The sequence below is a fragment of the Pan paniscus genome, chromosome 15, assembly GCF_029289425.2.
Source record: "Pan paniscus chromosome 15, NHGRI_mPanPan1-v2.0_pri, whole genome shotgun sequence".
Taxonomy (NCBI): domain Eukaryota; kingdom Metazoa; phylum Chordata; class Mammalia; order Primates; family Hominidae; genus Pan; species Pan paniscus.
In genome coordinates, this window is record NC_073264.2 from 107452035 (window position 1) to 107477721 (window position 25687).

A 25687-nucleotide genomic window follows, 5' to 3' on the forward strand; every position below is an offset into this window, starting at 1 on the left:
ATGCTTGTGGGACTTTGGAGAAAAGAGAACACTTATACACTGTTGATGAGAATATAAATTAGTCTTGCCACTTTGGAAAGCAGACTGGAGATTTCTCAAAGAACTTAAAACAGAGATATCATTTTACCCAGCAATTCCACTACAGGGTATACACTAAAAAGTAAATAAATAATTCTACCAAAGAGACACCTACACATGCATATTCATGGCTGTGCTAGTCACAGTGGCAAAGACGTAGTTTAACCCAGATGCACATCACTGGTAGACTGAATATACAAAATGTGGTACATCTACACTATGTAATACTACACAGCCATGAAAAAGAATGAAATCATTTCCCTTGCCGCAAAATTAATGGAGCTGTTGGTCTTAATCATAAACAAATAAATGCAGGAACAGAAAACCGAATACCACATATTCTCCTATGTGGGAGCTCAGCATTGAGCACACATGGACATAAATAGAAGAACAATAGACACCGTGGACTGCTGGAGAGTGGAGGGAGGGGGTGATGGAATCTGGATTCCAAACCTCAGCATCACTCAATAATCCCGTGTGACAAGTCCACACACGTCCCCTCTGTATCTAAATTAAAAGTTGAAATTTAAAAAAAATCCTTATGTAAGAGCTGACTGGAAACACTGAGAGGACACTTGTGGAGATGGACCTGCTCCTCACCCTAACTTAGGTGCTGGAGACAAACGTGCACATTTGCCAGAAACCCTCAAACTGTACATTGAAGAGCTATGCATTTTTGTATATGTTATCTCATAAAAACAGAAAATAGACAATTGGAGGAAAATATTTTTATTGAAATTAAAATCTTAATAACATGCATATGAAAATTCAAATAGAAAATGTAAATGTGATTATTACAATAATTATTTAAAGACATTTAGTTATATCTACTAGAATAAAATCCCAGAAATAAAAAAGATAAAGGTGACATCTTAAAATGAAACATTAATAAACACACATTTCACAAATAAGTAAAATATGGCTAAAATATGTTGAACATTTTATATTATTAGTTATACAAAGTTAATAAACTATTGATATAATATTGTAAACTGTTTTATTAGGATAAATTACTAACATTTTGTGTCAAACCATAACTGGGGACAGCCGACAGAAAAATAACAATATTTGCAAGCACATGTTATAAATGTTAATATAGTCTCAATGTTGGCCCAGCTCTTACACCTGAAATTTTCAACTATATCATGGATTTGTTTGGAGTCCTAGGAAAAATTAATTTTAAGAAATGACTTAAAGGAATTGTCTCCAATATGGAGATATTAGTATCTCATCTATAAAGAAATGGAAAATACATAATACATGTCAAGTCCTTGTAAGAAACCCTGTCCCATGGAAAAGGGCTTATCCTATTTGTTAGTGATACATTTACTGTTAACATTATCACCTTCACGATGATTTAGAAAATTAAAGCAAAGCGTGATGAATTGAAGTGTGATGTTGCTTGTTTGGTACAACAGCGGGGTGAGGATAATGAAGAGCCCTGTGATCCCGAGGAGATGGCCTAACCCAAGGAGAGGGAGGCTCCAGGTCATGTGGACTCACACGGGCTCCTGCTTCTGCCTGTCCCACAGCCACTCCCAGAAGCCTTCAGGAGACAGGGGTGCAGATGGGCCCTTGAGACCATCAAATGAGAGCTGGAACTGAAGAAAAAGATAATGATCTGGGATAAATTTTAAAAAATTAAAATAAAAAATTTTATTTTAAATTCACAAATTATGGTTGTTTATATTTACAAGGTAAGAAGCAATGTTATGATTTGCGAATACCATATGGGATAACTAAGATAATTAAGAAATGATTAAGATAATTATCATTTATCAATTCAAATTCTTATTATTTATTGTGACAACCACATTTGAAATAACCATTATTTAACAGTAGTTAAATGAACAAATATAAATCAATTGATGTAAACAATTAAAAATAACCAAAATCAATTGTGAAATACTCAAATAATTTACATTTAGCTCATCATTAAGTTTGATTCTTTAGGACATATTTTTAGAATTACTTTATTGTAATGTTTATTATGAATTCCTACACATATATGCATATGTCTTTGTATTTATATATTTTTTCTTTCTTTGTTTTCTTTTTGTTTTTGTTTTTGTTTTTGTTTTGAGATCGAATCAAGATTCGATCTGTCCAGCTCTGTCACCCAGGCTGGAGTGCAGTGGCGTCATTTAGCTCACTGCAATCTCTGCCTTCCGTGTTCAAGTGATTCTCCTGCTTCAGCCTACCTAGTAGCTGGGATTAAAGGCACACGCCAATACGCACAGCTGATTTTTGCATTTTTAGTAGAGATGGAGTTTCACTATTTTGCCCAGGCTGGTCTCGAACTCCTGGCCTCAAGTGATCAGCCCACCTAGGGCTTCCAAGGTGCTGGGATTACATGCGTGAGCCACCGCGCCTGGCCTGTACATCTTTTTACGGTTATAAATTTATGTCCCTATAGCTTCGTAGCTGCTGATGTCAACAAATGTCAATAAAACTCTGGAAGAATCGGTGCAAATAGGAATGTTTATTTCATTAAAGTGTAAACATATATATATATAATTTTTAAATTACTAAAATTTAAATACTAACGACAATAAATTCATAATAAACACAAGTAATAAAACGTCACAGCCTAGAAAGCTCCAGAGTCCGGCAAACACAAACCTGACTTTTCCAGCTGAGGAGAAAGGAAACCTCTCCCGGCACCTGCTCCTGTCCCGCCCTCAGTGGGTCCCGAGCGCCCCCTGGTGGCCCTGCGCGCCCCTGCAGGGAGGTTTGTGTCTGGGCTCACACTGACCTCCCCTCACTGTGTCTCTAGTACAGTAATACACGGCTGTGTCCTCGGTTTTCAGGCTGTTCATTTGCAGATAGGCAATGCTTTTGGAATCATCTCTTGAGATAGTGAATCTGCCTTTCACAGACGCGGCGTAATCTGTTGTCCCACCTTTAGCTTTGGTTCTAATGAAACCTACCCACTCCAGCCCCTTCCCTGGAGCCTGGCGGACCCAGTTCATGCTATAGCTACTGAAGGTGAATCCAGAGGCTGCACAGGAGAGTCTCAGGGATTCCCCAGGCTTTACCAAGCCTCCCCCAGACTCCACCAGCTGCACCTCACACTGGACACCTGCAAACAAAAAGAAACCCTGGTCAGAAACTGCCACACAAATCCACTGTTTCTCTCACTCTTATCCGCTCACACTCAATTTCAATATTTCTCAATGTCTTAATGTATTACCTTTGAAAATAACAGCAAGAAACACCCAGCTCAGCCATGGCTCCATGGTGAGTCCTCTGTGTTCAGTCCTGATCACCAAATGAAAACTCCTGAAAATCCCACGGCTGGGGCTCCTCTCCCAGAGCTGCAGGGTCAGGGCTGGGCTGGTTTTCATCAGCAGAGGGAGGGCTCTAATTGCATATCTCCTACTATATAGTAAGCTCTGGGGTGAGAGGCCTTTGGAGAGTGTGGGGCTCAGAGCATGTGAGAGCGTCCTGGGGGAGATTTGTGATATTGACAGCATTTGGGAATTGTGGTTCCTTATTGTAAGTTTGTTCTGTGGTAAACCCTTAAAATCTATAAATCTTATAATTTTGTAATTTTTATTTTAAAAGTTTTATTGAGGTACAATAGATCTACATAAACTGCATATTTTTGAAGTTCGCACCAATCATCTTTTATTTTTACACATGCAGAGAAACCATGGTATGTAGTATCAATGTTATTTCCATGTTACAAATGAGAAATTACCAGCAGAAGCACAGATGGGTTGTACAATGTCCCCAGAGCTCACATTTGGTCAGAGTGACCTGGGCATCTGGGCCTGTGCTTCTCACCACTGGACCTGACTTCTCCCTGAACCAAGCCCAGCACACAGGGGTTGCACCTAGTGAGGTTTACAGAACCTTTTCTCTGTAATGGGAACATGGTGTGACGTGTATGCTCTTTTGTGATTACCTAACAATTGTAAAGAACAGCACGTTTCCTAGTTTTATTTTCTTGAGTGTCATACTTCTCTCATGTTGGTGTCTATCTTTCCATCAGTCTTTATCTAACAAATGATATATTCACTTATTTGCAATACCCTTATTGAGGCATTATTGCTATATAATAAATACTGCATAATTAAAGTGTGCAGTTGAATACACACTGAAGCTGAGCATGGTGGTGCACAACTGTAGTCCCAGCTACATAGGGCAGAGGGAGGAGTATTGGAGATCCAGGGTCTGAGGCAGCAGAGAGCTGTGATCTCACCACTGAGCTCCAGCCTGGATGACAAAGCAAGACCATGTCTCCAAAGGAAAAAAAAAATGTAATTTCACATGTGCTCAACTGTGTATCCAAAATAACAATCAAGATAATGATGATTACAGTTAAAAGCTTCCCTGTGTTCCTCTCATTCCTGCCTCCCGTCATTCCTCTCTCACTATACTCAGTCAACCTCTCATCTTTGTTAATTCAGATCTATTTGTCAAGATTTTGTTAAAGTGAAATCTTTTAGTTTCTATTTCATTTGTGTGGCTTCTTCCTCAGAATAATTACTTGTGAGTCAGTAATTTGATTGTGTATAAAGGTGTTGATTCTAATGAGGAACAGTATTCCAGTTAATGAGTACACCCCCATCATTTATTTATAAATCTCCTTAACATTTGTGTTATTTCCAGTTTCTGAGTATTACAAATGTATCTTCTACTCCACCTGGAGATGTAGGCATCCAATAAAAAAGTATTATTTTTACAACAACTAGCCTTACTGAGCTACAAATTAGCACATTTTATTTAATACATGAGTTTACTGATGCATAGGGCAAACGAGAGACCTTAGCTCTTGTGAAAATCAAATCAGTGACTTGTAAGGATAAACAGGAAGAGAATATAATCTTATCTGAGGTACAGGCCAGCAAATGTCATATAAGTTAATGCAAGATTACATTAGATATATTTACCCGATTGCTTAAAATTGAGTATAATAAAGAAGTTATTTTTTAAATTCTCACAAGACTTACAACTGAGAGACTCCTATGGCTATTGAAACCTTTTCTGCCAGGATTGAGGACACATCACAAAAATCTCCACCCTCTTCCTCCCGAGATGGTTCTGTGTGGGAAACGGAACAGCAGCTGTGGCTGAAATGCATCCAGACCCAGCTCCCTCACCACCACTACATGACCAAAGAATTAACATGCAGGGGCAAAGCCACTAACACCTCTGTGTTACAGGCACTGGAGGAACTTGTAGAAACTGGGGTGGAAGAAAGAAAAGCTCCAAAGCTCTGTCCATTCTCTCAGGAATAACAGCCTCATCTCCCACCTACTCTCTTTTCCCTCAGGAACAACAGTCTCATCCTGCTGGGAAGGGCAGAAAAGAGGAAGCTGAAGACATCAGTGGGAAGACATAGTGGCTGCTGGAAGAAGATCTGGGAAAAAACAAGGAGACCCTCTACCCAGGAATGGGAGGAAGATGCATGGATCAGCATCACACCTGCAGGAGGGGCAGGGATACTTGCAAGGACACGTCCTGAGCCAGGACTCTGATGTCTGCCTGGAGTGTGGCTCCCTCAGAAGGACAGAGAGTGCTGTTCAGTGCAAACCTTCCCACCACATTGACAATTACCAGCTCCTTGTGGCTCTGACATGACCCGGGCTGTGGGGAGGGGGGGCGGTGAAAGACAGAGTCTCTCTGGAAAGCACAATTTAAGGCCCAATGCCAAGCAGGAAACAAAATTAAGGTGTCACTGGAGGAATCTGGGTGTCTGGTGGCTGCAGAGGAAACCCACTGCAATTCAGGCAGCCACTGTGACAATGAATTTCAAATGTTGCCCTGACTGGTTTCACACAATTTTCTACAATAAAGGCCTAGAAAAGATACAGCATGATCATCTACAAAAAAAATCATAAAACAAATAATTATCTAATATAAAGGATCTGATAGAAGTATCTGTGGAACATAAATTTTGAAATAACTGCATAAATACTTTGAAAATTTACACTTGATCCCATAGTTAGTCTATGTGTAACTTCATAAGAAATTGCCAACATGTGCTTATTTTTAATAACTAATACTTTATTACTATCATGCTTTTGAATGTAACAGAGACCACAGAGTAGGTTCTATCGATAAAAAGCCAACTTTGGAAAATACTTAGAGAGATTTATTCTGAGCCAAATGTGGGGTCCATGCCCTGTGACGCAGCCCCAGAGGATCCTGATAACATGTGCCCGAAGTGGTTTGATTGCAGGTTAAATTTAATAACATCAATTGATACATGTGAGATATATGTTGATTTGTTTCATAAAGACAAAACCGCTAGAAGTGAGGCAGTGTGGGGAGATAATTACTGTTTACAGGTGAATTAAATGATTCTGCAATTGGCAATTCATTGAAAGACTTAAGTTTTTATCTAAAGACCAGAAATCAGTAGAAAAAAGTGTCTGGGTTAAGATAACAGGTTTTGGAGAACAAAATTCATATTATGCAGATGAAGTCTCTTATGTGGCCACGCTTAGAGGCAATAGATGGCAAATGTTTTTCTACTAAGACCTTTAAGGATGCTAGACTGCCAGCTAATCTCCTCAGTATAACGAAAGACCTAGAAAGGGAAGGAGATTCTCTACAGAATGTAAATCTCTCTCACAAAAGATAACTGTGCAGGACGATTTAAAAATATGTCAAAGAAATATATTTTAGGGTAAAAGCCTTTGATTCCTTTCAAGGCCTGCTTTCTGTCACGTGATACTATTCTTGAGTCAGGTTAGAATTTGGTATCTTACTCCTACACGGAATCTGTTTTCTGAGCCTTGAGTTCTCTGTTTTCATGAAAATGCTGGTCAGTTGTGCTTGAATTCCAAAGTGAGGAGGGTATAATGAGGCATTTCTGATCTGTTTCTAACGTGGCCTGAACTAGGTTTTCAAGTCTCTGGAACTCCTTGGTGAAGAGGAAGGTTCCATTCAGTCAGCTTGGGCGCTTAAAATTCTACTTTTAGTTTATTGGACATATATGAGACTTACCCTACTCAGGGGTATCAGAAAATATTTACTGAGATAATCACATTGAAGTTGAGACTTGAAAGATAGTCTCAGATTCCTCCCTGCAAACCTTTTCTCCTGAGACTAGAAGAAGAAAACTTAACCAGAAACAAATATTAACATTTCTTCAATGTTCAAAATCGCCACCCATTAGGAAAATAATTAAACTTGCAAGGCTTATCTTTAGAAACTAGTATAACGATTTCTAATGTCCTTTATGTGGTACATGTGATATTTTGAAAAAAAGAAAATTATGTGCATATCTGGATAACTGGGACAACCTTCAACCTTCATCTCAATCATTGACTATTTCTTTGTGGTAAGAACATTCTAAATGTTATCTTCTAGCTAATTTGAAATATACAATAAATTATTAACTCTAGTTGTCTATGTGCCAATTCAGCATTCTCAGGAGCAATGGGTGAAAATTCCTGTTTTTCAACTTCCTCGTCAACATTTGGTATTGTCTATATTGTGTATTTTACCCATTCTATTAGGTTACTAGGATTTTTTCAATATTAAACATTCATTTACCTAATGAAAATCCAGTTGGTCACTTTTTATATTTATTGTTAGATGCACTTTCTATTCAGGTCTTTGCCCATTTTAAAATTCAATTGTGTGGTTTTGTTATTGTTCAATTGTAAGGTAATTTGTATATTTGTAATAAAAGTCCTTTTCCAAATATTTGATTTGCAAGCAAACTCTCCAAATCTATGGCTTATCTTATCACTCTCAGATAAGGGTTTATTTTCAAAGGCCTAGGTTAGTTTATCCATCTATGAAAAGAGGATAATTGGCCAGGTGCAGTGGCTCCTGCCTGTAATTCCAGCACTTTGGGAGGCTGAGGCGGTTGGATCACCTGAGGTCAGGAGTTTGAGACCAGCCAGGCCAACATGGTGAAACCCCGTCTCTATTAAAAATACAGAAATTAGCCGGGCATCGTGGCAGGCACCTGTAATCTCAACTACTTGGGGGGTTGAGGCAGGAGAATTGCTGCAACCTGGATGCAGAGGTTGCAGTGAGCCGAGATTGCACCATTGAACTCCAGCCCAGGCAACAACAGTGAGACTCAGTATCAAAAAAAAAAAAAAAAAAAAGGAAAAAAAAAGACAATTATCATTCTAACTTCTAACTTAGAATTGTTAGCATAATAACGTAGGTTGTAAATATTTCAGTATCTGAAATATATACCAGTTTTGGTATAACACTAGGGAGGAAAATTTGTAGAGTGTTCTGAGCGCATAATGGCTTCCCCTCGCTGTGTCTTTTGTATAAAAATCATGGTTGTGTACTCTTTGTTCAGGTAGCTCAGCTGTAGAAGAAACTGTTTTTTGGATGTGGATCTGGAGATGGTGACTGGACTCTTGAGGAGTGGGTTGGATTGTGCACTCCCTCATGATCTTTGCACCTGAGTCGCTCCAGTCCCTTCCCTGGGGGGCTGACAGATCCAGCTCCAGCAGGAAGCACTGCTTGTAATGGAGAAGTAGAGATGGCACAGGCCAGGGGGAGGATCTGTGAGGACTTCACCAGGCCAGGAGTGCACCGAGAATCACAGTTGTCGGCATGCACAGGTTCTGAACAACATGTTGAAATTCAGAAATATGCACATTTTGATGAAAATGAAGAACTCACTGTTTTGCAATTTGTAGGTCCCCGAGAGCAAATAGCAGATTCAGAGGTTAGAATTAGATGAATATATGGTCACATTTTTTCTTCAAACTTTCAACCAAATAAGAAAGACAAACTGCTGACAGAAGAATGGGTACTGGATTATTACCTCTATCTATAATTACGGTGATTTTCAGAATAAGATTGACCTGTGATAGCCCAAAGGGTGTCCTAATCCTGAATCCACAATTAGACCTGAGCAGCAATCACGGGCAGTGGAGGTCGCCTCACATGAGGGAAGATCTGACTCTGCAAAGCTGCCCACGGGGGTCTCTGCAGGCCCTGAGTTGTACAGGAAAAGCTCCTCCCTCAGACTCAGAGTGAGGACAATGTGCTCTATCTGGGGGAGGTGAGGGTTAGTGTGTGGAAAGAACCAAACTCACTCTAATCAAATCTCTGTACTTGGACAGAAACCAAGGTTTACAAGAAATCATGAACTTGGGGTAAAGCAGGAAATTACAATTGTTTGCAGGGTGCATGCTTGCTTCTCCATGTCATCTAAGAGAACCAAGGAAAATCGTGATTTCTTATGTACATTTCCATAAAAAGTGTTCCCACCCTGAGAACGCACCTCCTATACCTCCAATGTCAGGGAGCACCTGGACCAGGCACCTGGCACAGCTCTCTGACATCATCACCCAGTTTTTGACAAAGAGACACATCCTGGAGCTCCTCCCAAACAATGACTGTGCACAGTGAAGATGCTAACGCGTGGCTGCTGCTGGGCACATGGGAGATTCCCGATGGACAGCTATGCTCCAGGAGGAACCAGCAGCCTTGATGGAATTAGCTTGGACCACAGGTTGTTAGTAAGCTTCATCAGACTCCCACCTTCTCCAGCACTTGTGGTGGGATTGGCATAGTGGGCTGACAGTGTCTACAGCCTCACCCGTCCTCCTGCACACTTTTCTGCCTCTTGTCTCTCCCCTACACTCCACCACCTGCACCTCACACTAGACACCTACAAACATAGGGACATTTTGGTCTGAACCTGCCACACATAATCACTGTATTTTCACTCACATCCACTCATGCTTAATATCTCTAGTTCTCCATTATTTGCCTTTTAAAATAGCAACAAGAAAACCCAGCTCAGCCCTAACTCTATGGTGAGCCATGTGTGTTCAGAGCTGATTGTCAAATCAAAACTCCTGGTAATGCTGGACTGGGGCTCTTCTCCCAGAGCTGTAGGCTCAGGGCTGCGATGGTTTCCATCAGGAAAGGGAGGGCCCTATTTTCACGTCCCCTCCTCTGCAGCAAATGCTGAGGTGGGATGCCTGAGGAGAGAGCAGAGCCCAGGGCAGATGTGAGAGTCCTGGAGGAGTTTAGTGTTGATGGCAGCATTTGGAAAATATAATTTCTTGTTATGTGATTTTCTCATTAAAATTACTAAGCAAATATTTTTATTTCTCTTTTACATATTTGAAAAACTAGAAATATAACTACATTTATGAAACTTTAAGATGTATAAAAGGAGAAATAGAAAACTACAAAAAAAATTAGGAGACTTCAAAACCTCGCCTTCAATAATGTATAGAGCATCCACAGAAAAATTCTTAGGAAGCCCGTGGACTTAAGCACTCTCGAACAAACTGCCCTAACAGACATCTACGGAACATTCCAGCCAACAGCAGCGTAATATGCATGCTTCCCAAGCACACTAGAGATATTCCTCATGATGGGTTATATATTAGATAACAAATGACTCTCAGCGTTTAAAAAAGTGATGACAACCGTTCTCTAACTTTTTAAAAAATCCGTGAGGTCCCCACCTTCTAAACTCTTTCTAAGAGGCTCCAATCACTGTATTACCAGTAATAGACAAGGCAAAAGAAGAAAACCAAACTTCTGACAAATGTTCTTAGTATATATAAACAAGCTACTCCCAATTCATAGTCAACTAAGTTCTATAAGACTTTAAAAGGATTGTACTCCATGACAAGCTCCAAATTATTTTTGAGATGCACTGATGAATCAATATCTTCAAGTCAATAAATCTGATGTGGTAAATTAAGAGAATAAAGGAAAAGCATCAGTTAACTTCTCACCAGACACAGAAAATAACATTTAAAAAATTCAAGATCTCATAATAAAACCTCTAAAAATTAGGAATACGAGAATATAACCTGTATATAATAAAAGTCATTATTTAAAGCCATACTTTTATATGGAAGGGTGAAAGGTTAAAATATTTTGCTATAGCATCTGTAAAAAGGCAAAAATAAACTTACATCTTACTTCCAGATTTCAAAACTAATAACAAAAGTAGAATAATAAAAACAGGATGGAGTTGGCATAAACATGTAGAAAGAGCTCAGAAATAAACTGATGTATCAATGGCAAACTGATTTTCAGCATAAGAACCCACAATATAAAACAGATAAACCAAGTCTCTCCCTATGAATTTGTTAGAAAAACTGGATGTACACATGCAAAGAGTTAAGAATTTTGGGTTAGAATAAACACAAAAATGACTCTGAATGGGCCAGATATTTAAACATATGGCCTGCAATTGTAAAATTTCACCCACACAGAAAATAATATTAACAATGATTTCCTATATTTCACATTAAAGGCACAGACAGCAAAAGCAGAATTAAACAGGTGGAACTACATCACAACAAAAAGATTCTACAAAGTGTGGAAAGAATTCCAACCTACAGAATGGGAAAATATAATTGCAAGCCATGCATCTGAAAAAGGGTTGACATCCAAAAATACATGCAACATCTACCACTCATTAGCAAAATCATATTTGCCTGATTGGATAGTGATCACTTTTTCACCTTAAAAAAATTATGAACATAGATCTCATGTTAAAGATTCTTCCCTCTGAGTAATGGTAAATTTGATGGTACACTTGGTTAGGATAGACTTTATAGTTATTCACTGCAACACTAATATATGTGGTGCTGTGAATTTACTTAAGACAAGCAAAACAGGTGGGCCTGATTCCATCAGAGCAGAACTGGAGAAAATGAAATTCCATGGTGTTTCAGCAGCTTTGCATCTCTCTGGGACCTCCAGCCTGCACTTATTGATGGATGATCTTCTGGACACTGGGTATTCCCAGACATCTCCAAAAACTGTCATCCTCCACATCTCACAGAAAAGTGGCATGTCTTTTGTCCTTGCGATAGTTTGCTGAGAATGATAGAATGATGGTTTCCAGTTTCTTCCGTGTCCCTACAAAGGACATGAACTCATCATTTTTTTCCTCACTCATAGGTGGGAATTGAACAATGAGAACACATGGACACAGGAAGAGGAACATCACACTCCAGGGACTGTTGTAGGGTGGGGGTAGTGGGGAGGGAGAGCATTAGGAGGTATACCTAACGCTAAATGACGAGTTAATGGGTGGAGCACAACAACATGGCACATGTATACATATGTAACAAACCTGCACATTGTTCACAGGTACCCTAAAACTTAAAGTACAAGAATAATAAAATTTAAAAAAAAAGTCATAAAAAAAGAAAGTGGCATGTCCATCTGTAGCTTGTCAACCCTGAATAACAGAGAGAGAGAGACTCTAAAATATAATAATATTTATTCTAGGAACTGTATTGCAATTGAAATGTATGGGTGCATTCAGGTTGGTATAGGAAGATAAAGAATAAAAGAAAAATGAGGAGGGTCACATCAGCTGTTTAAGACAATTGTCCTGGGCTAGAAGGATCAATAACAGGGGGGACATCGGTGTAAAGTTGAACAGGCAGTTGCTGGGCAGATACACTGGGAGAAGTCATTCTTTTAAGGTTGTGGTGGCTTCTGTGCAAGGTTATGGTTGTGCAGAGTCTATTTATGGTAGTTCTTATTATTATAGGAATATGTGTGTTAGAACCCTCCTTCATGGCCTTCCCCAGCTTCATTCATTAGGGTTTTAACACAAGTGGATCCATTTTGATGCCGATAAATTTCATAAGCTCTTTCTAACACTACTTCTGAAGAAGATGACTCTGACAGTGTGCACAGAACAGGGTTAATTCCACATCCACATCCCATTTTGATCAAATAAGTTTATCCCCTTCAGTATTAATGGTCAACTGCATTGCCAGATGAGCCTACACACAGCACAGTGGAGGGTCCTGAGAAAATGGGGAGAGAAGGAAATCCCATCAGCCTCTCCCACGTGGCTGCAGGAGCCACAGCCTGAGCCCCACCTGAGCTCCAAGAAAATGCCTTGAGCCCTGGAATGGGGACCAAGGGGACCATCTGTTTCTTTTTCAGGAAACAGGAAAAGCAAATAAAAAGGGAGAAGAAACTCTCCAAAGAAAGAACATGGATTGGGAGCAAAAGGAGCACCAGGTCAGTGCAGATGCTGATTGGCTTTAGGGTCAGGAGAGGGGTCAGACGTGGAATCTGTGAGCTTCTACATGACACTGACCCTGGCCCAGCCTCTCTGTTGGTTGTGATAAAAATTCCTAAAGACTGTTCTAGTCAGGGAATCTCCCTGAGGTTTCTGTCCCAGGACTGATTGCAGAAGAGTCACCAGGCACCCCTGAGTTTCCTCAGGACTCTCATCCTGGTGACCATGGTTGAGAACTTTTCATCTCTGTAAGCGTCAATCTGCATTTGGTGCATGTGAGAATAGGTGCTCATATTAAAATGATCTTTTAAAAAATACGTAGAGATGACATTAGTAAGCACAGAATTCTGAGGTTAGAGAGGTTCACTAGAGAAACTGTCGGAGGAAGATGACGTTCCACATCCTGACAGGAAATAGCCTCCATCTGCACCTGCCTCTGGGGATGACTCTAGTCAGTGGCTCCTGAGCGCCCCCTGCAGCTGACTTTCCCCCCAGCGTTCCTGCAGGGAGGTTTGCACCTGGGCGCACAATGACTTCCCGTCACTGTGTCTCTCGCACAGTAATACACGGCCGTGTCCTCGGCTCTCAGGCTGTTCATTTGCAGATATAGCGTGTTCTTGGAATTGTCTCTGGAGATGGTGAACCGGCCCTTCACAGAGTCTGCGTAGTATGTGCTACTACCACTAGGACTACTAATATATGCGACCCACTCCAGCCCCTTCCCTGGAGCCTGGCGGACCCAGTTCATGCTATAGCTACTGAAGGTGAATCCAGAGGCTGCACAGGAGAGTCTCAGGGATCCCCCAGGCTTTACCAAGCCTCCCCCAGACTCCACCAGCTGCACCTCACACTGGACACCTGCAAACAAAAAGAAACCCTGGTCAGAAACTGCCACACAAATCCACTGTTTCTCTCACTCTTATCCACTCACACTCAATTTCAATATTTCTCAATGTCTTAATGTATTACCTTTGAAAATAACAGCAAGAAACACCCAGCTCAGCCATGGCTCCATGGTGAGTCCTCTGTGTTCAGTCCTGATCACCAAATGAAAACTCCTGAAAATCCCAGGGCTGGGGCTCCTCTCCCAGAGCTGCAGGGTCAGGGCTGGGCTGGTTTTCATCAGCAGAGGGAGGGCTCTATTTGCATATCTCCTACTATATAGTAAGCTCTGGGGTGAGAGGCCTTTGGAGAGTATGGGGCTCAGAGCATGTGAGAGCATCCTGGGGGAGATTTGTGATATTGATAGCATTTGGGAATTGTGGTTACTTATTGTAAGTTTGTTCTGTGGTAAACCCTTAAAACCTATAAATCTTATAATTTTGTAATTTTTATTTTAAAAGTTTTATTGAGGTACAATAGATCTACATAAACTGCATATTTTTGAAGTTCGCACCAATAATCTTTTATTTTTACACATGCAGAGAAACCATGGTATGTAGTATCAATGTTATTTCCATGTTACAAATGAGAAATTACCAGCAGAAGCACAGATGGGTTGTACAGTGTCCCCAGAGCTCACATTTGGTCAGAGTGACCTGGGCATCTGGGCCTGTGCTTCTCACCACTGGACCTGACTTCTCCCTGAACCAAGCCCAGCACACAGGGGTTGCACCTAGTGAGGTTTACAGAACCTTTTCTCTGTAATGGGAACATGGTGTGATGTGTATGCTCTTTTGTGATTACCTAACAATTGTAAAGAACAGCACGTTTCCTACAGTTTTATTTTCTTGAGTGTCATACTTCTCTCATGTTGGTGTCTATCTTTCCATCAGTCTTTATCTAACAATTATATATTCACTTATTTGCAATAACCTTATTGAGGCATTATTGCTATATAATAAATATTGCATAATTAAAGTGTGCAGTTTAATAAGCACTGAAGCCGAGCATGGTGGTGCACAACTGTAGTCCCAGCTACATAGGGCAGAGGGAGGAGTATTGGAGATCCAGGGTCTGAGGCTGCAGAGAGCTATGATCTCACCGCGGAGCTCCAGCCTGGATGACAAATCAAAACCATGTCTCCAAAGGAAAAAAAATGTAATTTCACATGTGCTTACCTGTGCATCCAAAATAACAATCAAGATAATGATGATTACAGTTAAAAGCTTCCCTGCTTCCCTGTGTTCCTCTCATTCCTGCCTCCCGTCATTTCTCTCTCACTATACTGAGTCAACCTCTCATCTTTGTTACTTTAGATCTATTTTTCAAGATTTTGTTAAAGTGAAATATTTTAGTTTCTATTTCATTTGGGTGGCTTCTTCCTCAGAATAATTACTTGTGAGTCAGTAATTTGATTGTGTATAAAGGTGTTGATTCTAATGAGGAACAGTATTCCAGTTAATGAGTACACCCCTATCATTTATTTATAAATCTCCTTAACATTTGTGTTATTTCCAGTTTCTGAGTATTAGAAATGTATCTTCTACTCCACCTGGAGATGTAGTCATCCAATAAAAAAGTATTATTTTTACAACAACTAGCCTTACTGAGCTACAAATTAGCACATTTTATTTAATACATGAGTTTATTGATGTATAGGGCAAATGAGAGACCTTACCTCTTGTGAAAATCAGTGACTTGTAAGGATAAACAGGAAGAGAATATAATCTTATCTGAGGCAGAGGCCAGCAAATGTCATATAAGTTAATGCAAGATTAAATTAGATATATTTACCCGATTGCTTAAAATTGAGTATAATAAAGAAGTTATTTTTTAAATTCTCACAAGACTTAAACTGAGAGACTCCTATTGCTATTGAAACCTTTTCTGCCAGGATTGAGGACACATCACAAAAATCTCCACCCTCTTCCTCCCGAGACGGTTCTGTGTGGGGAAGTGGAACAGCAGCTGTGGCTGAAATGCATCCAGACCCAGCTCCCTCACCACCACTACATGACCAAAGAATTAACATGCAGGGGCAAAGCCACTAACACCTCTGTGTTACAGGCACTGGAGGAACTCATAGAAACTGGGAGAGAAGAAAGAAAAGCTCCAAAGCTCTGTCCATTCTCTCAGGAATAACAGCCTCATCTCCCACCTACTCTCTTTTCCCTCAGGAACAACAGCCTCATCCTGCTGGGAAGGGCAGAAAAGAGGAAGCTGAAGACATCAGTGGGAAGACATAGTGGCTGCTGGAAGAAGATCTGGGAAAAAACAAGGAGACCCTCTACCCAGGAATGGGAGGAAGATGCATGGATCAGCATCACACCTGCAGGAGGGGCAGGGATACTTGCAAGGACACGTCCTGAGCCAGGACTCTGATGTCTGCCTGGAGTGTGGCTCCCTCAGAAGGACAGAGAGTGCTGTTCAGTGCAAACCTTCCCACCACATTGACAATTACCAGCTCCTTGTGGCTCTGACATGACCCGGGCTGTGGGGAGGGGGGGCGGTGAAAGACAGAGTCTCTCTGGAAAGCACAATTTAAGGCCCAATGCCAAGCAGGAAACAAAATTAAGGTGTCACTGGAGGAATCTGGGTGTCTGGTGGCTGCAGAGGAAACCCACTGCAATTCAGGCAGCCACTGTGACAATGAATTTCAAATGTTGCCCTGACTGGTTTCACACAATTTTCTACAATAAAGGCCTAGAAAAGATACAGCATGATCATCTACAAAAAAAATCATAAAACAAATAATTATCTAATATAAAGGATCTGATAGAAGTATCTGTGGAACATAAATTTTGAAATAACTGCATAAATACTTTGAAAATTTACACTTGATCCCATAGTTAGTCTATGTGTAACTTCATAAGAAATTGCCAACATGTGCTTATTTTTAATAACTAATACTTTATTACTATCATGCTTTTGAATGTAACAGAGACCACAGAGTAGGTTCTATCGATAAAAAGCCAACTTTGGAAAATACTTAGAGAGATTTATTCTGAGCCAAATGTGGGGTCCATGCCCTGTGACGCAGCCCCAGAGGATCCTGATAACATGTGCCCGAAGTGGTTTGATTGCAGGTTAAATTTAATAACATCAATTGATACATGTGAGATATATGTTGATTTGTTTCATAAAGACAAAACCGCTAGAAGTGAGGCAGTGTGGGGAGATAATTACTGTTTACAGGTGAATTAAATGATTCTGCAATTGGCAATTCATTGAAAGACTTAAGTTTTTATCTAAAGACCAGAAATCAGTAGAAAAAAGTGTCTGGGTTAAGATAACAGGTTTTGGAGAACAAAATTCATATTATGCAGATGAAGTCTCTTATGTGGCCACGCTTAGAGGCAATAGATGGCAAATGTTTTTCTACTAAGACCTTTAAGGATGCTAGACTGCCAGCTAATCTCCTCAGTATAACGAAAGACCTAGAAAGGGAAGGAGATTCTCTACAGAATGTAAATCTCTCTCACAAAAGATAACTGTGCAGGACGATTTAAAAATATGTCAAAGAAATATATTTTAGGGTAAAAGCCTTTGATTCCTTTCAAGGCCTGCTTTCTGTCACGTGATACTATTCTTGAGTCAGGTTAGAATTTGGTATCTTACTCCTACACGGAATCTGTTTTCTGAGCCTTGAGTTCTCTGTTTTCATGAAAATGCTGGTCAGTTGTGCTTGAATTCCAAAGTGAGGAGGGTATAATGAGGCATTTCTGATCTGTTTCTAACGTGGCCTGAACTAGGTTTTCAAGTCTCTGGAACTCCTTGGTGAAGAGGAAGGTTCCATTCAGTCAGCTTGGGCGCTTAAAATTCTACTTTTAGTTTATTGGACATATATGAGACTTACCCTACTCGGGGGTATCAGAAAATATTTACTGAGATAATCACATTGAAGTTGAGACCTGAAAGATAGTCTCAGATTCCTCCCTGCAAACCTTTTCTCCTGAGACTAGAAGAAAACTTAACCAGAAACAAATATTAACATTTCTTCAATGTTCAAAATCACCACCCATTAGGAAAATAATTAAACTTGCAAGGCTTATCTTTAGAAACTAGTATAACGATTCCTAATGTCCTTTAGAAAAACACAGATTCTGATTAGTTTACAGATTATACAGAACGTCCCATCCAATGGGAATCTGCAATTAGCCGGATTCCCCTCCATTGGTGTTTTTTAACGTGTAATTTAAATAGATGCATAATAGTTCAAAACCTTTATGTGGTACATGTGATCTTTTGAAAAAAAGAATATTATGTGCATATCTGGATAACTGGGACAAACTTCATCTCAATCGTTGACTATTTCTTTGTGGTAAGAACATTCTAAATGTTATCTTCTAGCTAATTTGAAATATACAATAAATTATTAACTGTAGTTGTCTATGTGCCAATTCAGCATTCTCAGGAGCAATGGGTGAAAATTCCTGTTTTTCAACTTCCTCGTCAACATTTGGTATTGTCAATATTGTGTATTTTGCCCATTCTATTAGGTTACTAGGATTTTTTCAATATTAAACATACATTTACCTAATGAAAATCCAGTTGGTCACTTTTTATACTTATTGTTAGATGCACTTTCTATTCAGGTCTTTGCCCATTTTAAAATTAAATTGTGTGGTTTTGTTGTTCAATTGTAAGGTAATTCGTATATTTGTAATAAAAGTCCTTTTCCAAATATTTGATTTGCAATCAAACTCTCCAAATCTATGGCTTATCTTTTCACTCTCAGATAAGGGTTTATTTTCAAAGGCCTAGGTTAGTTTATCCATCTATGAAAAGAGGATAATTGGCTAGGTGCAGTGGCTCCTGCCTGTAATTCCAGCACTTTGGGAGGCTGAGGCGGTTGGATCACCTGAGGTCAGGAGTTTGAGACCAGCCAGGCCAACATGGTGAAACCCCGTCTCCATTAAAAATACAGAAATTAGCCAGGCATTGTGGCAGGCGCCTGTAATCTCAACTACTTGGGGGGTTGAGGCAGGAGAATTGCTGCAACCTGGGATGCAGAGGTTGCAGTGAGCCGAGATTGCATCATTGAACTCCAGCCCAGGCAACAACAGTGAGACTCAGTATCAAAAAAAAAAAAAAAAAGAAAAAAAGAAAAAAAAGACAATTATCATTCTAACTTCTAACTTAGAATTCTTAGCATAATAATGTACGTTGTAAATATTTCAGTATCTGAAATATACACCAGTTTTGGTATAACACTAAGGAGGAAAATTTATAGAGTGTTCTGAGTGCACAATGACTTCCCCTCGCTGTGTCTTTTGTATAAAAATCATGGTTGTGTACTCGTTGTTCAGGTAGCTCAGCTGTAGGAGAAACTGTTTTTTGGATGTGGATCTGGAGATGGTGACTGGACTCTTGAGGAGTGGGTTGGACTGTGCACTCCCTCACGACCTGTGCACCTGATTCACTCCAGTCCCTTCCCTGGGGGGCTGACAGATCCAGCTCCAGCAGGAAGCACTGCTTGTAATGGAGAAGTAGAGATGGCACAGGCCAGGGGGAGGATCTGTGAGGACTTCACCAGGCCAGGAGTGCACCAAGAATCACTGTTGTCGGCATGCACAGGTTCTGAACAACATGTTGAAATTCACAAATATGCACATTTTGATGAAAATGAAGAACTCACTGTTTTGCAATTTGTAGGTCCCCGAGAGCAAATAGCAGATTCAGAGGTTAGAATTAGATGAATATATGGTCACATTTTTTCTTCAAACTTTCAACCAAATAAGAAAGACAAACTGCTGACAGAAGAATGGGTACTGGATTATTACCTCTATCTATAATTACGGTGATTTTCAGAATAAGATTGACCTGTGATAGCCCAAAGGGTGTCCTAATCCTGAATCCACAATTAGACCTGAGCAGCAATCACGGGCAGTGGAGGTCGCCTCACATGAGGGAAGATCTGACTCTGCAAAGCTGCCCACGGGGGTCTCTGCAGGCCCTGAGTTGTACAGGAAAAGCTCCTCCCTCGGACTCAGAGTGAGGACAATGTGCTCTATCTGGGGGAGGTGAGGGTTAGTGTGTGGAAAGAACCAAACTCACTCTAATCAATATCTCTGTACTTGGACAGAAATCAAAGTTTATAAGAAATCATGAACTTGGGGTAAAGCAGGAAATTACAATTGTTTGCAGGCTGCGCGCTTGCTTCTCCATGTCATCTGAGAGAACCAAGGAAAATCATGTTTTCTTCTGTACATTTCCATAAAAGGTGTTCCCACCCTGAGAACGCACCTCCTATACTTCCAACATCAGAGAGCACCTGGACCAGGCACCCGGCACAGATCTCTGACATCATCACCCAGTTTTTGACAAAGAGACATATCCTGGAGCTCCTCCCAAACAATGACTGTGCACAGTGAAGATGCTAACGCGTGGCTGCTGCTGGGCACATGGGGGATTCCTGATGGACAGCTATGCTCCAGGAGGAACCAGCAGCCTTGATGGAATTAGCTTGGACAACAGCGTTGTTAGGAAGCTCCATCAGACGCCCACCTTCTCCAGCACTGTTGTGAGATCGGCATAGTGAGCTGACAGTGTCTACAGCCTCACCCGGCCTCCTACGCACTTTTCTGCCTCTTGCCTCTCCCCGAGACCCCACCACCTGCACATCACACTGGACACCTACAAACATAGGGACATTTTGGTCTGAACCTGCCACACATAATCACTGTATTTTCACTCACATCCACTCATGCTTAATATCTCTAGTTCTCCATTATTTGCCTTTTAAAATAGCAACAAGAAAACCCAGCTCAGCCCTAACTCTATGGTGAGCCATGTGTGTTCAGAGCTGATTGTCAAATCAAAACTCCTGGTAATGCTGGACTGGGGCTCTTCTCCCAGAGCTGTAGGCTCAGGGCTGCGATGGTTTCCATCAGGAAAGGGAGGGCCCTATTTTCACGTCCCCTCCTCTGCAGCAAATGCTGAGGTGGGATGCCTGAGGAGAGAGCAGAGCCCAGGGCAGATGTGAGAGTCCTGGAGGAGTTTAGTGTTGATGGCAGCATTTGGAAAATATAATTTCTTGTTATGTGATTTTCTCATTAAAATTACTAAGCAAATATTTTTATTTCTCTTTTACATATTTGAAAAACTAGAAATATAACTACATTTATGAAACTTTAAGATGTATAAAAGGAGAAATAGAAAACTACAAAAAAAATTAGGAGACTTCAAAACCTCGCCTTCAATAATGTATAGAGCATCCACAGAAAAATTCTTAGGAAACCTGTGGACTTAAGCACTCTCGAACAAACTGCCCTAACAGACATCTACGGAACATTCCAACCAACAGCAGCGTAATATGCATGCTTCCCAAGCACACTAGAAATATTCCTCATGATGGGTTATATATTAGATAACAAATGACTCTCAGCGTTTAAAAAAGTGATGACAACCGTTCTCTAACTTTTTAAAAAATCTGTGAGGTCTCCACCTTCTAAACTCTTTCTAAGAGGCTCCAATCACTGTATTACCAGTAATAGACAAGGCAAAAGAAGAAAACCAAACTTCTGACAAATGTTCTTAGTATATATAAACAAGCTACTCCCAATTCATAGTCAACTAAGTTCTATAAGACTTTAAAAGGATTGTACTCCATGACAAGCTCCAAATTATTTTTGAGATGCACTGATGAATCTATATCTTCAAATCAATAAATCTGATGTGGTAAATTAAGAGAATAAAGGAAAAGCATCAGTTAACTTCTCACTAGACACAGAAAATAACATTTAAAAAATTCAAGATCTCATAATAAAACCTCTAAAAATTAGGAATACAAGAATATAACCTGTATATAATAAAAGTCATTATTTAAAGCCATACTTTTATATGGAAGGGTGAAAGGTTAAAATATTTTGCTATAGCATCTGTAAAAAGGCAAAAATAAACTTACATCTTACTTCCAGATTTCAAAACTAATAACAAAAGTAGAATAATAAAAACAGGATGGAGTTGGCATAAACATGTAGAAAGAGCTCAGAAATAAACTGATGTATCAATGGCAAACTGATTTTCAGCATAAGAACCCACAATATAAAACAGATAAACCAAGTCTCTCCCTATGAATGTGTTAGAAAAACTGGATGTACACATGCAAAGAATTAAGAATTTTGGGTTAGAATAAACACAAAAATGACTCTGAATGGGCCAGATATTTAAACATATGGCCTGCAATTGTAAAATTTCACCCACACAGAAAATAATATTAACAATGATTTCCTATATTTCACATTAAAGGCACAGACAACAAAAGCAGAATTAAACAGGTGGAACTACATCACAACAAAAAGATTCTACAAAGTGTGGAAAGAATTCCAACCTACAGAATGGGAAAATATAATTGCAAGCCATGCATCTGAAAAAGGGTTGACATCCAAAAATACATGCAACATCTACCACTCATTAGCAAAATCATATTTGCCTGATTGGATAGTGATCACTTTTTCACCTTAAAAAAATTATGAACATAGATCTCATGTTAAAGATTCTTCCCTCTGGGTAATGGTAAATTTGATGGTACACTTGGTTAGGATAGACTTTATAGTTATTCACTGCAACACTAATATATGTGGTGCTGTGAATTTACTTAAGACAAGCAAAACAGGTGGGCCTGATTCCATCAGAGCAGAACTGGAGAAAATGAAATTCCATGGTGTTTCAGCAGCTTTGCGTCTCTATGGGACCTCCAGCCTGCACTTATTGATGGATGATCTTCTGGACACTGGGTATTCCCAGACATCTCCAAAAACTGTCATCCTCCACATCTCACAGAAAAGTGGCATGTCTTTTGTCCTTGCGATAGTTTGCTGAGAATGATAGAATGATGGTTTCCAGTTTCTTCCGTGTCCCTACAAAGGACATGAACTCATCATTTTTTTCCTCACTCATAGGTGGGAATTGAACAATGAGAACACATGGACACAGGAAGAGGAACATCACACTCCAGGGACTGTTGTGGGGTGGGGGTAGTGGGGAGGGAGAGCATTAGGAGGTATACCTAATGCTAAATGACGAGTTAATGGGTGGAGCACAACAACATGGCACATGTATACATATGTAACAAACCTGCACATTGTTCACAGGTACCCTAAAACTTAAAGTACAAGAATAATAAAATTTAAAAAAAAAGTCATAAAAAAAGAAAGTGGCATGTCCATCTGTAGCTTGTCAACCCTGAATAACAGAGAGAGAGAGACTCTAAAATATAATAATATTTATTCTAGGAACTGTATTGCAATTGAAATGTATGGGTGCATTCAGGTTGGTATAGGAAGATAAAGAATAAAAGAAAAATGAGGAGGGTCACATCAGCTGTTTAAGACAATTGTCCTGGGCTAGAAGGATCAATAACAGGGGGGACATCGGTGTAAAGTTGAACAGGCAGTTGCTGGGCAGATACACTGGGAGAAGTCATTCTTTTAAGGTTGTGGTGGCTTCTGTGCAAGGTTATGGTTGTGCAGAGTCTATTTATGGTAGTTCTTATTATTATAGGAATATGTGTGTTAGAACCCTCCTTCATGGCCTTCCCCAGCTTCATTCATTAGGGTTTTAACACAAGTGGATCCATTTTGATGCCGATAAATTTCATAAGCTCTTTCTAACACTACTTCTGAAGAAGATGACTCTGACAGTGTGCACAGAACAGGGTTAATTCCACATCCACATCCCATTTTGATCAAATAAGTTTATACCCTTCAGTATTAATGGTCAACTGCATTGCCAGATGAGCCTACACACAGCACAGTGGAGGGTCCTGAGAAAATGGGGAGAGAAGGAAATCCCATCAGCCTCTCCCACGTGGCTGCAGGAGCCACAGCCTGAGCCCCACCTGAGCTCCAAGAAAATGCCTTGAGCCCTGGAATGGGGACCAAGGGGACCATCTGTTTCTTTTTCAGGAAACAGGAAAAGCAAATAAAAAGGGAGAAGAAACTCTCCAAAGAAAGAACATGGATTGGGAGCAAAAGGAGCACCAGGTCAGTGCAGATGCTGATTGGCTTTAGGGTCAGGAGAGGCGTCAGACGTGGAATCTGTGAGCTTCTACATGACACTGACCCTGGCCCAGCCTCTCTGTTGGTTGTGATAAAAATTCCTAAAGACTGTTCTAGTCAGGGAATCTCCCTGAGGTTTCTGTCCCAGGACTGATTGCAGAAGAGTCACCAGGCACCCCTGAGTTTCCTCAGGACTCTCATCCTGGTGACCATGGTTGAGAACTTTTCATCTCTGTAAGCGTCAATCTGCATTTGGTGCATGTGAGAATAGGTGCTCATATTAAAATGATCTTTTAAAAAATACGTAGAGATGACATTAGTAAGCACAGAATTCTGAGGTTAGAGAGGTTCACTAGAGAAACTGTCAGAGGAAGATGACGTTCCACATCCTGACAGGAAATAGCCTCCATCTGCACCTGCCTCTGGGGATGACTCTAGTCAGTGGCTCCTGAGCGCCCCCTGCAGCTGACTTTCCCCCCAGCGTTCCTGCAGGGAGGTTTGCACCTGGGCGCACAATGACTTCCCGTCACTGTGTCTCTCGCACAGTAATACACGGCCGTGTCCTCGGCTCTCAGGCTGTTCATTTGCAGATATAGCGTGTTCTTGGAATTGTCTCTGGAGATGGTGAACCGGCCCTTCACAGAGTCTGCGTAGTATGTGCTACTACCACTAGGACTACTAATATATGCGACCCACTCCAGCCCCTTCCCTGGAGCCTGGCGGACCCAGTTCATGCTATAGCTACTGAAGGTGAATCCAGAGGCTGCACAGGAGAGTCTCAGGGATCCCCCAGGCTTTACCAAGCCTCCCCCAGACTCCACCAGCTGCACCTCACACTGGACACCTGCAAACAAAAAGAAACCCTGGTCAGAAACTGCCACACAAATCCACTGTTTCTCTCACTCTTATCCACTCACACTCAATTTCAATATTTCTCAATGTCTTAATGTATTACCTTTGAAAATAACAGCAAGAAACACCCAGCTCAGCCATGGCTCCATGGTGAGTCCTCTGTGTTCAGTCCTGATCACCAAATGAAAACTCCTGAAAATCCCAGGGCTGGGGCTCCTCTCCCAGAGCTGCAGGGTCAGGGCTGGGCTGGTTTTCATCAGCAGAGGGAGGGCTCTATTTGCATATCTCCTACTATATAGTAAGCTCTGGGGTGAGAGGCCTTTGGAGAGTATGGGGCTCAGAGCATGTGAGAGCATCCTGGGGGAGATTTGTGATATTGATAGCATTTGGGAATTGTGGTTACTTATTGTAAGTTTGTTCTGTGGTAAACCCTTAAAACCTATAAATCTTATAATTTTGTAATTTTTATTTTAAAAGTTTTATTGAGGTACAATAGATCTACATAAACTGCATATTTTTGAAGTTCGCACCAATAATCTTTTATTTTTACACATGCAGAGAAACCATGGTATGTAGTATCAATGTTATTTCCATGTTACAAATGAGAAATTACCAGCAGAAGCACAGATGGGTTGTACAGTGTCCCCAGAGCTCACATTTGGTCAGAGTGACCTGGGCATCTGGGCCTGTGCTTCTCACCACTGGACCTGACTTCTCCCTGAACCAAGCCCAGCACACAGGGGTTGCACCTAGTGAGGTTTACAGAACCTTTTCTCTGTAATGGGAACATGGTGTGATGTGTATGCTCTTTTGTGATTACCTAACAATTGTAAAGAACAGCACGTTTCCTACAGTTTTATTTTCTTGAGTGTCATACATTTCTCATGTTGGTGTCTATCTTTCCATCAGTCTT

The 25687-nt window shown here is 40.5% G+C and overlaps 3 gene segments (V, D, J or C); all 3 read right to left on the bottom strand.

Annotated features, from left to right (window-relative positions):
• Positions 1 to 2759: 2759 nt before the first annotated feature.
• LOC106635512 (immunoglobulin heavy variable 3-49-like) lies at positions 2760 to 3381 on the bottom strand. The segment is given in 2 exon segments: positions 2760 to 3160; positions 3272 to 3381. Coding segments are annotated over 2 exon segments (447 nt in total).
• Positions 3382 to 11650: 8269 nt separating this feature from the next.
• On the bottom strand, positions 11651 to 14116 carry LOC117975705 (immunoglobulin heavy variable 3-23-like). The segment is given in 2 exon segments: positions 11651 to 13897; positions 14009 to 14116. Coding segments are annotated over 2 exon segments (456 nt in total).
• A 10204-nt stretch (positions 14117 to 24320) lies between these two features.
• On the bottom strand, positions 24321 to 24985 carry LOC100971892 (immunoglobulin heavy variable 3-23-like). The segment is given in 2 exon segments: positions 24321 to 24766; positions 24878 to 24985. Coding segments are annotated over 2 exon segments (456 nt in total).
• Positions 24986 to 25687: the final 702 nt, after the last annotated feature.